The sequence below is a fragment of the Rhinolophus sinicus genome, linkage group LG10 (genome assembly GCF_036562045.2).
Source record: "Rhinolophus sinicus isolate RSC01 linkage group LG10, ASM3656204v1, whole genome shotgun sequence".
NCBI classification, from domain to species: Eukaryota; Metazoa; Chordata; class Mammalia; order Chiroptera; family Rhinolophidae; genus Rhinolophus; species Rhinolophus sinicus.
The window spans coordinates 40,716,364-40,730,242 of record NC_133759.1 but is presented as its reverse complement, the minus strand read 5'-3'; the positions used below and the strand labels follow the sequence as shown (position 1 = coordinate 40,730,242).

The window sequence follows — 13,879 nt, the reverse complement described above, 5'->3', positions numbered from 1 at the left end:
CTCCCGCAACCCATTCCTCCCGCCGTGCCTAACAATTAGCAAATTGTCCTCCAGAAATGACAACAATTTACAGTACTATCAACAGTGCAGGTGAATGACCTGCCAGCTCTTTGGGGTAGTTTGTTACACAACAAAAGATAACTTAGACATTCTACTATATCTTTGATATCCCTATTGCTATTACTATCCTCTCCCTCATTCTCTAGTTATACCAGCCTTTTTCCTATTCCTTGTACCCATCAAGAACACTCCGGCTTTTTTCTCCCTGTACCCTCTACCGGGAATGCTCATTCCTCAGACAGTTGTATGGCTAATCTACTCACCTCTTTCAAGCCCTTCCTCAAATGTCTCTTTTTAAATGAGGCTTCTACTTACTATCCCATTAAAAATGGCAGTCTATCCCTAGCACTTCCAACTTCCTTACCCAACTTTGTTATTTTTATAGCCCATCCCTCTCTAACATATTCTACAGTTTAATTAGGCTTATATTTATTGTCGTCTTCCCCAACTAGAATGTTAGCTGCATAAGGGCAAAGGATTTGTCTGCACTTTTCACTGTTACCCCAAGTCTATCTCAAAGTCTAAACCCTGATGTATAGACTCAATAACTGTTCAATGAAGAAATGATTTGTTTACACCACCCTCTGTTCCAGACGGGATATACTGGAGGTGTCATTTAATCATTTCTGGTATGAATTAAAATAATCTATGACAAATGTTTTTAAGCTTTAAGTCAGAGTTCTTGACCTCTTTCCCTCCAGTAGTCTTAAGGGATATAATACATTCACATGAGTTCACTAATTTTAAAGAGACGAAGGTATTTTGAGCACTGGGAATAGGGAAACACAACTTGAAACAATCTCCTTTTGGTGCAGTGTTGTATACTTCTCATCAAATCACTGCTCTAGCTATTTCTTTTTAATGGAATTCAATTAAAAAGAAAGCCTACAATTGCCAAATAATGTGGGCAGACTTTTGTATTATTCTCTTGGAATGTGACCTTTATGTGGCACTGAGCCCTATGGGATAATGAGATTGAGGTCAAGAAGCAGTATGAAGGTTTAGATATGAGGGGAGTTTTATTTTTTCTTTCAAAAGTTCACTGTTTAATATAACGACAGCCCAATGTAAATAACACTTGTTTAAAAGGTACAGCATCTATATGTGACCAAGTGATTACACATTATGTTCTAAATTGCCACTGTAAATTCTGGGCATTTGAACAATAAACTTAGGCAATATCATTTGTACAATAAACTTGGCCTATTCCTTAGGCCAAAGAATTGTCTGTAATGTTTGCATTACATATATGCTTTTAACATAAACATACAGATGTGTAGTGTTGCAGGGTTATTAAGAAAGGAAAAGAGAATTATTAATCTTTAGAACTGGTCAACATCCACAGTATTATAATTTTATGTATTTAAAATATAGATATGTTCAACATTTATAGAATGGGTTTTATAATGTCCCACTTTTCTAAAACTCTCCATTTATTTCTTAGAATCAGATACATTTGTCCCTCTTGAGTCTTCCTTCAAAATGTTCATTCTACAGTTTAGAATGACCTCTTCACAAAGCACAGTAGTTTGTGTTCTTGCTATCTGGGTTGGTATACCCAGAGAGTCATATTAAAAATTCCAGATACTGGAGCAAGTACCTCATTTCTGAACATTTTAATCTTTGTTTCATTAAGAGTATTTTAGTACATCAGAGTTGGTGAACAGTATGAGTAAGTGAGAGAGAGAGGTGGGTAGATAAGGAAGGAAACGGTTTAATCTACAATCATTTACTCAGGTACTAAGTGTGTGTGTGTGTGTGTGTGTGTATTTTATATATGTATGCAAACTTTCTCTTCTCATGAATTAATGCAGTCAATGGAGAAAATCAAATCAAATCAAGAATATTTAAAGAATGTTCTACATTTCTCTCCTTCCTCTAGACTGTCAATAATGGAGAAAAAGTAGTTAACTTCTGTTTTACTATTGGTCTCTACCCTCTGTCCTTTTAGGGCTCTCTTAAAATTCTTTCCTTCTGACCACCCCATTCAACCTGGGCTAGCATTTTTCATAAAACATAGATATGTAAACTGACCTTTTGTAACCTTAGAATAAGCAGAGATGTGCCAGGGTTTTAAAATCCAAGATACAGAACAAACAACAGAAAAAAGGGGTACAGACCAGATGCACAAATCTGTTGACAAAGTTGGCATTTAAATTATCAACCACAGGCATAAGAGAGTAATTCAATATCAAACTTCAGAGTGAAAAATCTGTTCAGATCTTAAATCCAATGGCTCAACTGCAAACTATTAATAATGTACATTAACTTTAGAATCAGGTAAAACTATAAAGAATCTGCTTTGCTTTAGCATTTCTTAGAAAATGTCTGTATCATTTATAAAACCAACTCAAAAAGTATGGTAAAAATCAAACTTTAGGCCATTTTCTACGTAAGAATATGGATGAAATGTGAAAATGGTGGTTGTGTTGCATAAAGCAGATCATCTTCCGATCCAGTTGCATCTCAGGGACCTGTTCTGCTTATCTGGAGATATGAACTTAGCACTGAGATATGTGCTCACTGCTTTACAATTCAGAAAACAAGTCTTTGGGAAAAACACACTGAAAACAAGTAGCTGAGTGGTAAGAACCTTTTTTTTTAATGTGAGAAATGTTTCAAATGGCTCTAATCCAAATTCTTATTTGTTATGAACGCCTGGCATCTTCAAATTTAACCCAAGCTTTTCCCAAGCTGCCACGGCAACCCAAACTCTTTTGTTCACTGAAGGACGCACTTACTTTTGCTAACTATTTTGCCTAAGAGAGTGAGGATGACACTGATTCTACACTGAAGCAGCCCACCATACAGGAGAGTCAGAACATTCCAGTGTGCTCTGAGCATGCCCACACGGCCAAAGAGCTCCCTGCATTCTGCCCAAATAGCTGAGGGTAAAATGTACAACTAAGGAAACACGTAACATGTTTCTCGATTATTGCAACCTCACATGAGTCAGTTTAAAAATAGCAAATGCCCGTGGCTGAAATCTATTGCTGAAAAATGCTAAGTTTCAACAGCTCAAAGCATTTCCTGTGCCTGTCTATTCAACCAGCCCCCACTTAAAGCTGTAGAATTATAGAATTAAGGAAGAAAATTCAATAAAAAAAGACAGATACACACACATACACAACATACGGTTTCTGAGGAGAGTGAGGGTTCCATGCTTGTGAGGGAGAAGGTGGAGGAATATGCCGAATAACCCTCGGGTTTCTCCCAGATTTGAACATGCTGTACTGTGCCATGAGGTCAGCAGAGACTGACTCCAGCCCTGTGAGGCTGAATTCTACCCTGACAAAGCAGTATCACTGTAATATGAAACAGGAGGATCCAGGGCATGTTGGCTGCTGTACAGAGTGGCTGTTCTAGAAAGTAATGGCAATTCCAAAACAAGAGATCTCTGCTGTCACATGAGAGAATTTTCAGCCCAGTTAAGCAATACGCACCAAAAATACTTTGAATCCCAAACATAAGCAGCTCAAAATATTAAAAGGTAGGAAAGAACTTTTCTCCTTGAACCTATTTTGTGCCTGGAGGAAACACACAGGAAATAAAACATTGAAGAACTACTGGTTATTTGATTTCTATCACAAATAATATATGGACTCTAATGTGAGACAAGACCGTGCGCTGAGCAGTGTGATCCAGCTGCAGAACCCCAAACTTTCTCCGTGACTTTACAATGGAGCATGGAGGATATTCTGAAAAAATATTTCTGGTAACAGATGTATGCCACAACCAAAGATATGGTAAATAACCTCATTTCTCACATTTACCCAAAAGGCAAACTTTGCTACAAACCTAACGCACATTCTTGTTTCTTTTCAGGACACCAAGAATGTATACAAGTGCACTGTTAGAAATAAGGGAAACACTAAAAAAGGTCTTAGATATGAAAAGGAGCCAGAACACAGAATTTCTGTCAAGAGAAAACATAGGGCAACAGACATAGTCCTTGACATCTGTGGTCTCCCTTACATTATGGAAGTTCTACTATAGACCAAAGTGATCCAATCTTTTTCACAAATAAAATGGAGCCAGGAAACAGTAGTAAACACAGGGTATGGTGATGAAATAAAAACTGCGTGATAGCACCAACAGGAAGGTCAATTTGTTAGAAGTTCTTCAATAGTTTAGTGTTAGCACAGATTGAATGAAGTTGAAATTTTAAATAAATTGAAATTTTATCCTATGTCATACTATCACTTAAAAAAAAAAAGTCTGTCAAAGCTCACTGTTACTTATAGGAAAAAGTCCAAACACTTAGGTATGTTACACAAAGAACATGACGATCAGGTCCCCACCCACTGTTCTCATTCCATCTCTCCCGTTATTGAACAGTCATTATTGCCATTTTACATGCAGAGAATGGAATAATAGAGGTTAGTTACTTGCCCATGGTTACAGGGCTAAGTGGCAGGGCTGGGACTTAAAGCCACATCACACAGTTGTGACTCCACGTTCTCACCTACTATGCAGTTTATGTTTACGATAAGAGCTCTATCTTTAAGGAATCAGTGGAGGCAGAACATGAGCACCTACAGGGATGTTCAGAGGAAGCGAGGAAAGTGTATCACTATGTGCTGGAGAAAAGATTCAAAGTTACAGGCGGAACTTGAGCTGAGCTAGTCATTCAAATATTTGAGGCACTGTTTGGGCTCTGGAGAAACGTCAGAGAACAAACAGATTATGCCTATATTCTAGCTGGGGAAGACAGCCAATAAACAAATGTAATAAATACATAATATATTCACTGGTGATAAAATGCTATGAAGAAAAATAAACCAAAATAAAGGGGATAAACGATAATGGGACCTCTCTGATAAAATGATATCTGACCAGAGATCTGAATAAAACCATGTGGATATCTGGGGAAGGCTATTCCAGGGAGAGATGTGAAGTTCGCGGGTCCTGAGATAGTACATGTTACATATCTGACATATTGAGGGAGCAAAAAAAGGTCTGTTAATACATAAGTGGGGTGGGGAGGGGGATAAGGAAGAAACAAATAAAGGAAAAAAAAGAAAGGCTTTTATTTTACTGCAAGATACACTAGCTTTAATTTTATAAATATTAGTTCACTAATCTCACATTTAAAAAGGAGATATATATATTCTTACTATTTACAGATTTCCAAGTTTTTTGGGATCTATATTTGTACCCAAACACCTGACAAATATCTTACAATTTCTAATACTATTTTCCCATTCTTTAAGAAACTTACTTAAATAAAGATACAATCCAGCATCTTATTTATTAACTCTAGGAAATAAAAATATCACCAAATAGAAAAAAAAAGAGTAGTTTCAAAACAGGTAGTTTTTAAATATTGGATATGCAGTCTCCCTTATGTTTAGTAAGTTTTGCTTTGGGTCATTTCATAAGGATCTCTGAAAAAACAATTTACTTTAAACACAAAATTTTATGTTGGTATCTAGACTATCAAAAGAAATTTTGATTCCTGTATTAAAATACACAGGGAACAGTGCCCAGAGAGGTCATTATCATCCATCGAAAAGGAATAATTAACTGTATTACATTTTTGAGTTCTGAGAGTCTTTCTTATAATCTTAACACAATATCACAGAAGATAAATTTGTGAGGGAAGAAGTAAGACATTCCTTTGGTGTATGAGTTTTAGTCCAGTGCCAAAGCTAGGAGACAAAGTAATGTTTTCTTCTATGAATCACAATAGGAACAAAAGTGGGCATCTGGTAAATTATATAAACCTACACAGGTAGATATAACACTCTATAGCTACAGACTTTAGGCCAAAAGTGAACAGGCATTAGTAGGGGACAAAAAGAGTTAGTCATACCTCATCAATAAGGGAAAGGGATAAAATTTTTACACCTCTGAATTATTCTCTTCAAAGTCCAAGATAAAATTTTCTAGTGGAGGGAGCCTATATTAATTTATTAAATAAGTGTTATATGTGCCAGGCACTGTTTTTGGCATTTAGGGACAAAAAACATAAATAGATCCTGCACTCTACTGATTTTAGAGACTATCTGTATTTTCTAGACTACTATTTCTCAACATGTAAAAAAACCTCACATCCTCTTCAGTATATTCTTATTCTATATTCTATGTACTCTCACCAGCCAGGAATCTTTTATTATGCTTTGCTTTCTGTAGTTTGTATTTTGAAAATAAGAATTATACTTTTTTTTTTTACAATTATACATCTCATCAGAGATTCTGATATCTAGAGCCTCCTAGGGATATTAAGAAGTACTATTCAGATCAAACACATCATTTTGTAGTGTGAAACTCAAGGCATTCAAAGGAGAAGTGAATGACGCAGTTGTGGCCACATCCGGTCTAGAATCCATGTTTTCTGATTCTCCATTTGTGTTCTTTATACTACACCATGCTGTTGCCCATCAAACATCTTTTTTCCCACTTCATGCATTCATTTATTCATGTTACAGCAATTTGGTTTCTCTTGCTTACTACTGGTTAAAAACAAAGGAACAAAGAAATGAGCAAAAAACAAAAACAAAACCACAAACATCCTCAATTTTTGCAATGTACTCATTTTGTAGGATATTGCTGGTTTGGTATTTCTGCCTTCTACCTCCACTATACAAATCCTCTGCGAGGGGCTTTTTGGGGACAAATTACTTCTTTGGATGCTGTGTGACAAGATGATCAACAAGATTCCTTTCCAGATCCAGAATTAATTCTGAGGGGGCCGGCAGTGCTATATGAGCTCTTTTGTGTATTTTTTTTTTAATTGAGATATAACTGACGTGTAACACTGTAGTTTTAGGAATACAACATGTATTTTGAAATTATTACCACAATAAGTTTAGTAAACATACATCACCACACATAGTTAAAAAAAGTTTTCTTTCTTTTAAAGATTTTTATTAAAATACAGCTAACATACAATATATCAGTCTCAGGGGTATACCATAGTTGCTCAACATTTATATACCTAAAGAAGTGATCACCGCGATAGTAAGTCCAGCAGCCATCTGACACTGTACCACACTATCATAGTATTACTGACTATATTCCCTATGCTGTACATTACATTATTTGTTTTATACCTGGAAATTTGAATCTCTTATTCCCCCTTCACCTTCTCCCCTCCTTTTAGAATTTTTCAATTACAGTTGACGTTCAATATTCTTTTATATTAATTTCAGGTGTACAGTATAGTGGTGGACATTCATATAATTTAAGAAGTGATCCCCATGACTAGTCTACTACCCACCCGGTGCTACACATAGTTCAGTTATTACCACATTATTGACTATATTCCCTATGCTTTACTTTACATCTCCAAGACTATTTTGTAACTACCAATTTGTACTTCTTAATGCCTTCACCTTTTCCACTCTGCCCCCCAACACCCCTTCCATCTATCACGCTGATAAATCTAGTACCCATCTGACACCATACATAGTTATTATAATATTATTGACTATATTCCTTATGCTATATACCCTACATCCCCATGACTACTTTGTAATAACCAACTGTACTTTTTAATCCCTTCCTCTTTTTCACCCACACCCCATCTGGCAACCATCAAAATGTTCTCTGTATCTATGAGTATGTTTCTGTTTTGTTTTGTTCACATATTTTGTTCTTTGGATTCTGATATAAGCGAAATCACATTGCATCTGTCTTTCTCTGGCATACTTCACTCAGCACAATACCCTCCAGGTCCCTCAATGCTGCCACAGATGGCAAGAACCCATTCCCCTCCATGGCTGAAAATATTCCACTGTGTGTATGTATCACCTACTCTTTATCCATTCATTTATTCATGGACACTCAGGTTGCCTCTGTATCTCTGGTATTGCAAATAATGCTGCAATGAACATATGGATGCACACATCCCCTCCAAGTAGCGTTTGGGTTTCTTTGGATAAATACCCAGAAGTGGAATTACTGGGTCCTTCTTTGTCTTGTTATAGCCTTTGTTTTAAAGTCTAATTTGTCTAGTATAAGCATTGCTACCCTAGCTTTTTTCATTTTTTTGTTTCCATTTTCATGAAATATCTTTTTCCTATCCTTTTACTTTCCAGCCTGTGTGTATCTTTCAATCTGAAGTGATTCTCTTGTAGGTAGCATATATAAGGATCTTGTTTTCTTATCCATTCAGCCATGCTATCTTTTGATTGGAGCATTTAATGCATTTACATTTAAAGTAATTGTTGATGTACAGTAATTGCCATTTTATTATTCATTTTATTCATTCATTCATTCATTCATTTTAAAGAAGTACCTCTAAGATTCCTTGTAATTCTGGTTTGGTGGTGATGAACTCTTTAGTTTTTTCTTGTTTGGGAAGCTCTTTATCTGTCCTTCGATTCTAAATGATAGTTTTGCTGGGTAGACTAATCTTGGTTGTAGGTTTTTGCTGTTTGTCACTTTGAATATTTCTTGCCAATCCCTTCTGGCCTGCAAAGTTTCTGTTGAGAAATCAGTGGACAGTTTTATAGGAGCTCTCTTGTAGGTAACTAACTACTTCTCTCTTCCTGCTTTTAAGATTCTTTGTCTTGAACCTTAGGCATTTTATTAGGTTGGTGCAAAAGTAATTGCGGTTTTTGCAAATTTTTTTTTTTAAACCTTTTAAACCACAATTACTTTTGCACCAACCTAGTATGATGTGTCTTGGTGTAGGCCTGTTTGGGTTCATCTTGTTTGGTACTCTTTGTGCTTCCTGGACTTGTATATTTCCTTCACCAGGTTAGGGAAGCTTTCTGTCATTATTTTTGCAAATAGATTTTCAATTCCTTGCTCTCTCTTTTCCTTCTGGTACCCCAATGATGCAAATGTTGGCTTGCTTGATGTTGTCCCAGAGGTCCATTAAACTATCCTCATTATTTTGGATTCTTTTTTTTTTTTAATTAAAGTTTATTGGGGTGACAATTGTTAGTAAAGTTACATAGATTTCAGGTGCACAATTCTGTAATATATCATCTATACATTATCATATTGTGTGTTCATCACCCAGAGTCAGTTCTCTTTCCATCACCATATATTTGATGGATTCTTTTTTCTTTTTGCTGTTCCGATTAGGTGTTTTCTGCTTAGTTATCTACTAAACACTGACTGGATCCTCTGCTTCAGCTAATCTAATGCTGATTCCCTTTAATGTATTCTTCATTTCAGTTATTCTTTATTTCTGACTCGTTCTTTTTTATGGTTTCTATTGCTATTTTTATGTTTCCTATCTCTTTTTTTAAGTTCTCCCTGAGATCACTGAGCATCCTTATAACCAGTGTTTGGAACTCTGCGGCTGGTAGATTGCTTGTCTCCATTTTGTTTAGTTCTTTTTCTGGAGCTTTGTTCTGTTCATTTAGAACATGTTTCTTTGCACATTTTGGCTGCCTCCCTGTGTTTTGTTTTTATATATTAGGTAAAGCTGCTATGCCTCCCAGTCTTAGCAGAGTGGCCTTATGTAGTAGTTGTCCTGTGGGGCCCAGTGGCACAGTCTCCAATCAACCAAGTACTAAGAGTAAGAGAATCAAGGTCCTCGGCCAAGAGCCACAGCTGAACTCTGCGTTAAGGGCTAACATAAACTGCTAGCCATGTGAGTGAGGCCATTTGGGCCTTCCCAACATCCCAACGGGCCAGCCAACACAATGTAAAGCAGAAGAACAATCTGGTCAGTCCATGACAAATAATAGTCATTTTATGCCACTATGTTAAAAAAAATGTTTTAAATTAACACCACAAAAATGACTTCTTAGCAATGTGCACAGGTCTATGAATTTGAAAACAAGCAGAGATTCATACAACCACCAGCGCAATCAGAGCAGTTCTATTGCTCTAAAAGAATCCCTTGTGTAGTTGTACCTAATGCCACTGCTAATCCATAATCCATTCTTTTCACCAGTTTTGTCATTTTGAGAATGTGATATAAACAGAATCATACAGTATATAACTTTTTGAGATGATTTTTTTCTTTTTTACTCAGCACAATGCCTCCTCTGAGATGTAGCCAGGATGTTGTATGTATTAATGGTTCACTTCTTTTAATTGCTGAGTAGTAATTCACTGTATGGATGTACCGGTTTGTTTATTCATTCACTGGCCGAAAGACATCTGAATGGCTTCCACTTGGGGGCAATTATGAGTAAATAGAGCTGCTCTAAACATTAGTGTAAAGGGTTTCTGGAAATGTAAGCTTTCATTTCTATAAGTTAAAAACTTGGGATCACAATGTTGGGTCACATGGTCAATGTATGTTTACCTTAAAAACAAAATCACCAAACTGTTTTCCAGAGTAGTTGTACCATTCTCCCTTTCCTATAAGTAAGCTTGAGAGCTCCAGTTATTCTCTGTATTCTTGACAGCATTTGGAATTGTCAGTTTTTATTTTAGTCATTTGACTAATGGTATCTCATCATAGTTTTAATTTGCATTTCCCTAATGGCTTATAATGCTTAACAACTTTTCATGTATTTATTTGCCACTGTACATCCTCTTTTAGAAAATTTGACCATTTTTTAATTGGGTTGTTTCTTTACTGGTCAGTTTTGACAGTTTTTAAAAATATGTATATATTCTAAATATACAAGCTTTGTCAGGTATGTGATTTGCAAATGTTTCTCCCAGGCTGTAGCATGCCTTTTCATTCTCTTAAGAGTGTCTATCATTGATTAAAATTTTTTAAATTTTGAATTCCTGTTTGTCATATTTTTCTCTAATAAATCGCACTTGTGGTGTCATACCTAAGAACTTTTGACCTAATCCAAGGTCAAAGATTTTCTATGTGCTCTTCTAAAAGTTGTATGTTTTACATATAGATTTATTGTCTACTTTGCGTTAATTTTTGAGGTCTAGGTAGAGGTTCATGTTTTTGCATGTGCATGTTGAATTTTTCCAACATCTTTTTTGGGAAAACACTATCCTTTCTCCCTTGAATTGTCTGCATTTTTATCAAAAATGAATTGGAAATATTTACATGGTTCTACTTCTGAACTTTGTATTCTGTTCCATTAATCTATGTATCTATCCTTTTGCCAATATGATACCATCTTGATTACTGTAGCTTTACAGTAAGTCTTAAAACTGGGTAGAATACTTCACTCAACTTTATTCTTCTTTTCTAAGATTGGTTTGGTATTCTAGTTCCTTTGCTTTTCCATATAAACTTGTCTATAATTACAAAATATCTTGCTGAGATTTTTTTATTGGAATTTTATTAAATCTATGGGTCAACTGGAGAAAAATGACATCTTACTCTACTGAGTCTTCTAGTCCCTGAATGACATATCTCTGTATTTGCGTCTTCTTTAATTTCTTTCATCAATGTTTCAGCATTTCAACACAGAGATCCTGTATATGGTTTTCAAATTACACTTAAGTCTCTCTCTCTTGCTGCTTTTATAAACAGTACCCTCCCCCACCCCCTGCAACTGTTCAGTGCAAGTACATAAAAGCTCAATTGGTTTGTGTGGGTTGACACTGGGTCTTTCAACCTTGCTAAACTCACTTATTACTTCTAGGAATTTTTTGTGGATTCCTCAGGATTTCCTATGTAGATAGTCACGTAGTTGTGAGTAGGGTCCATTTTATTTCTTCCTTTCTCATCTATACACCTTTTATTTCTTTTTCTTGCCTAATTGTACTGGTTGGGACTTAAGTACAATGTTAAAAAGGAGTGAACTGGGATGACATTATTTCCTTCTTCCCAATCTTAAAATGAAGAGATTCAAGCTTATACCATTAAGTATGAAGTGAACTGCAGCTAAATTTATTTCAGGTTAATTTTATGACCCACGATATGGCTTATCTTGATGAATGTTTCATTGGATCTGAAAAAAATATGAATTCTGTTATTGTCTGAAGTGTGCCATACATGACAAAAGATCCCATTGGTGGAAAGTACTATTTAGTTCTACATCCTCCCTAATTTTCTGCCTACTAGGTTCTATAGATCACAAAGAGGAGTGCTGAAGTCTCCAATTATAATCATGGATTATAGTTCTGTCCATTTTTCTTCCAGTATCCTGAAGCTCTGTTGTTAAGAAAGTATTTGTCATATTTTAGCAATGTTAGGACTGTTTTCTTAGTAAACTGATTTTTTTTTTAATCCTTATGCATTATCTTTATTCCTGGTAATTTTCTTTAAAGTCTGTTTTGTCTGATATTAATACATAGCCACTCTAGACTTCTTTTGGTTTATGTTTTTCATGGTATTCTTTTTCCATCCTTTTTCTTGTAATTTACTTATATCATTTATATTTGAAATGAGTCTTTTTAATAAACAGGAGATAATCAGATTGTGCTATAAAAATCCAGTCTGATAATCTGTCATTTAATTGGCATGTTTACACTATTTACATTTAACGTAAATTACTGATATGTTTGGATTCAGATCTCCTGTTTCATTTGTTTTTTATTTGTTCTGTTTTTCATTCCATTCTTTTCTCCTTTGCTGCTTTCTTTTGGGTTATTTGAACATTTTTTAAGTATTTCACTTAAAAATACTAACAGTAATGGGTGTTGGGTGTTTTTCTGTTTAAAATATACATAAGCATATATGTACATAAGCATATATGTTGATGAAATGCACTAAATTCAGAATAGTAGTTATCTCTGAAGAAGGGGGAATGGATTGAGGAGTGGTACACAAAAATAAACTCTATCTGAAGCAAATACTTCAAACTAATAAGTTTGAAAAAGCCTGGTAATGGTCTTGGGTGTTTTTCTGTTTGTTTAAAATATTTTATAACACAAAAAATATTGTTCTTTTGACTATATTTTTTGGTAAAGTTTTTTTTGTAAGTGGTTGCTCTACGGATCACAATATTCATGGACTACTTAGAATCAATATTTTACCACTTCAAGGAGAAGGTACAAACCTTATCATCAGGGTTCTTTAACCTTCCTTCCTTATGTATTATATCTATATACATACATGTCCTATCACACAATGTTATAATGTTTTGCTTTCAACTGTCAGTTGAATAATTCAAGAGAAGTATAAACATTTACTCAGATATTAACCATTTCTGTTGCTCTCCCTTCACTGCTGATGCTCCAAGTAGTTTCCTTCTGTCCTAAGAACTTCCTTTAGAAATTTACAGCAGGGTCTACTGGCCACAAATTATTTTAGTTCTCCTTCATCTGAGAATGTCTTTATTTTATCCTTGTCTATGAAGAATATTTTTGCTGGATATAAAACCTAAGTTGATATCCTGCCTTCCCCCCACCTGTCATCCCCCAGAACTTTAAAAATGTAATTCCACTTCCTTCTGTCCTCCAAGATTTCTGAGGGGAAATCTCTGCAATCATTCTTTTCAGTGGATTCTTTTTCAGTTACTGTATTTTTCAGATCTAAAATTCCCATTGGTTATCTCTTTTATTCCTTTGTAGAGAATTTCTATCTTTCTCTTCATTTCAAGAGTGTTTGCCTTTAATTGTTGGAACATTTTTATAATAGCTCCTTTACATTCTTTGTCATAGAATACTTATGTCTGTGTTTCCTTGGCACTGGCATCTTTTGACTGATTTTTTTCCATGTGCTTGATTTTCTTTTTTTACCAAATGCCAAGTAATTTTTTATTGTATCCTGGACATTTTAAACACTGTTATGAGGTTGTAGGTAATTTTAAAATTCTATGGAGAATTTTTCTTTTAGCAGGCAATCAATCCAGTTTTCTTCAGGCCATAATTTCTGACCAGCCTTTGGTGCACTGTGGTTCCTGAAATTCAGTTAAGTTTTCAAAGTCTTTGCAGTGTTATTTAGATCTGTCCCACATGTGCGCCAGTCTGGTATGTGGGCAGTGATCTAACCTAAACTTCATTTTTCAAAGAGTAGGTATGGTGTGTGCGGTCCACTTTCTGC

At 35.2% G+C, this 13,879-nt stretch overlaps 1 protein-coding gene across 17 annotated transcripts in view; it reads right to left on the bottom strand.

The window, feature by feature from the left end:
• Positions 1–13,879, bottom strand: part of TMCC1 (transmembrane and coiled-coil domain family 1) — a 177,099-nt gene that overhangs the window by 52,758 nt on the left and 110,462 nt on the right. The window contains exon 1 of one of the 17 annotated variants that reach the window (XM_019746882.2): positions 3,196–3,346. The exons of 14 other annotated variants lie outside the window; for them this stretch is intronic. In XM_019746882.2, the coding sequence (XP_019602441.1) occupies positions 3,196–3,222 (27 nt within the window). In that variant the 5' untranslated portion in view covers positions 3,223–3,346. Of the gene's footprint in view, positions 1–3,180; positions 3,347–13,879 lie in introns of those variants that run through there. 2 more of the 17 variants (XM_019746856.2, XM_019746875.2) reach the window with 2 other exon arrangements.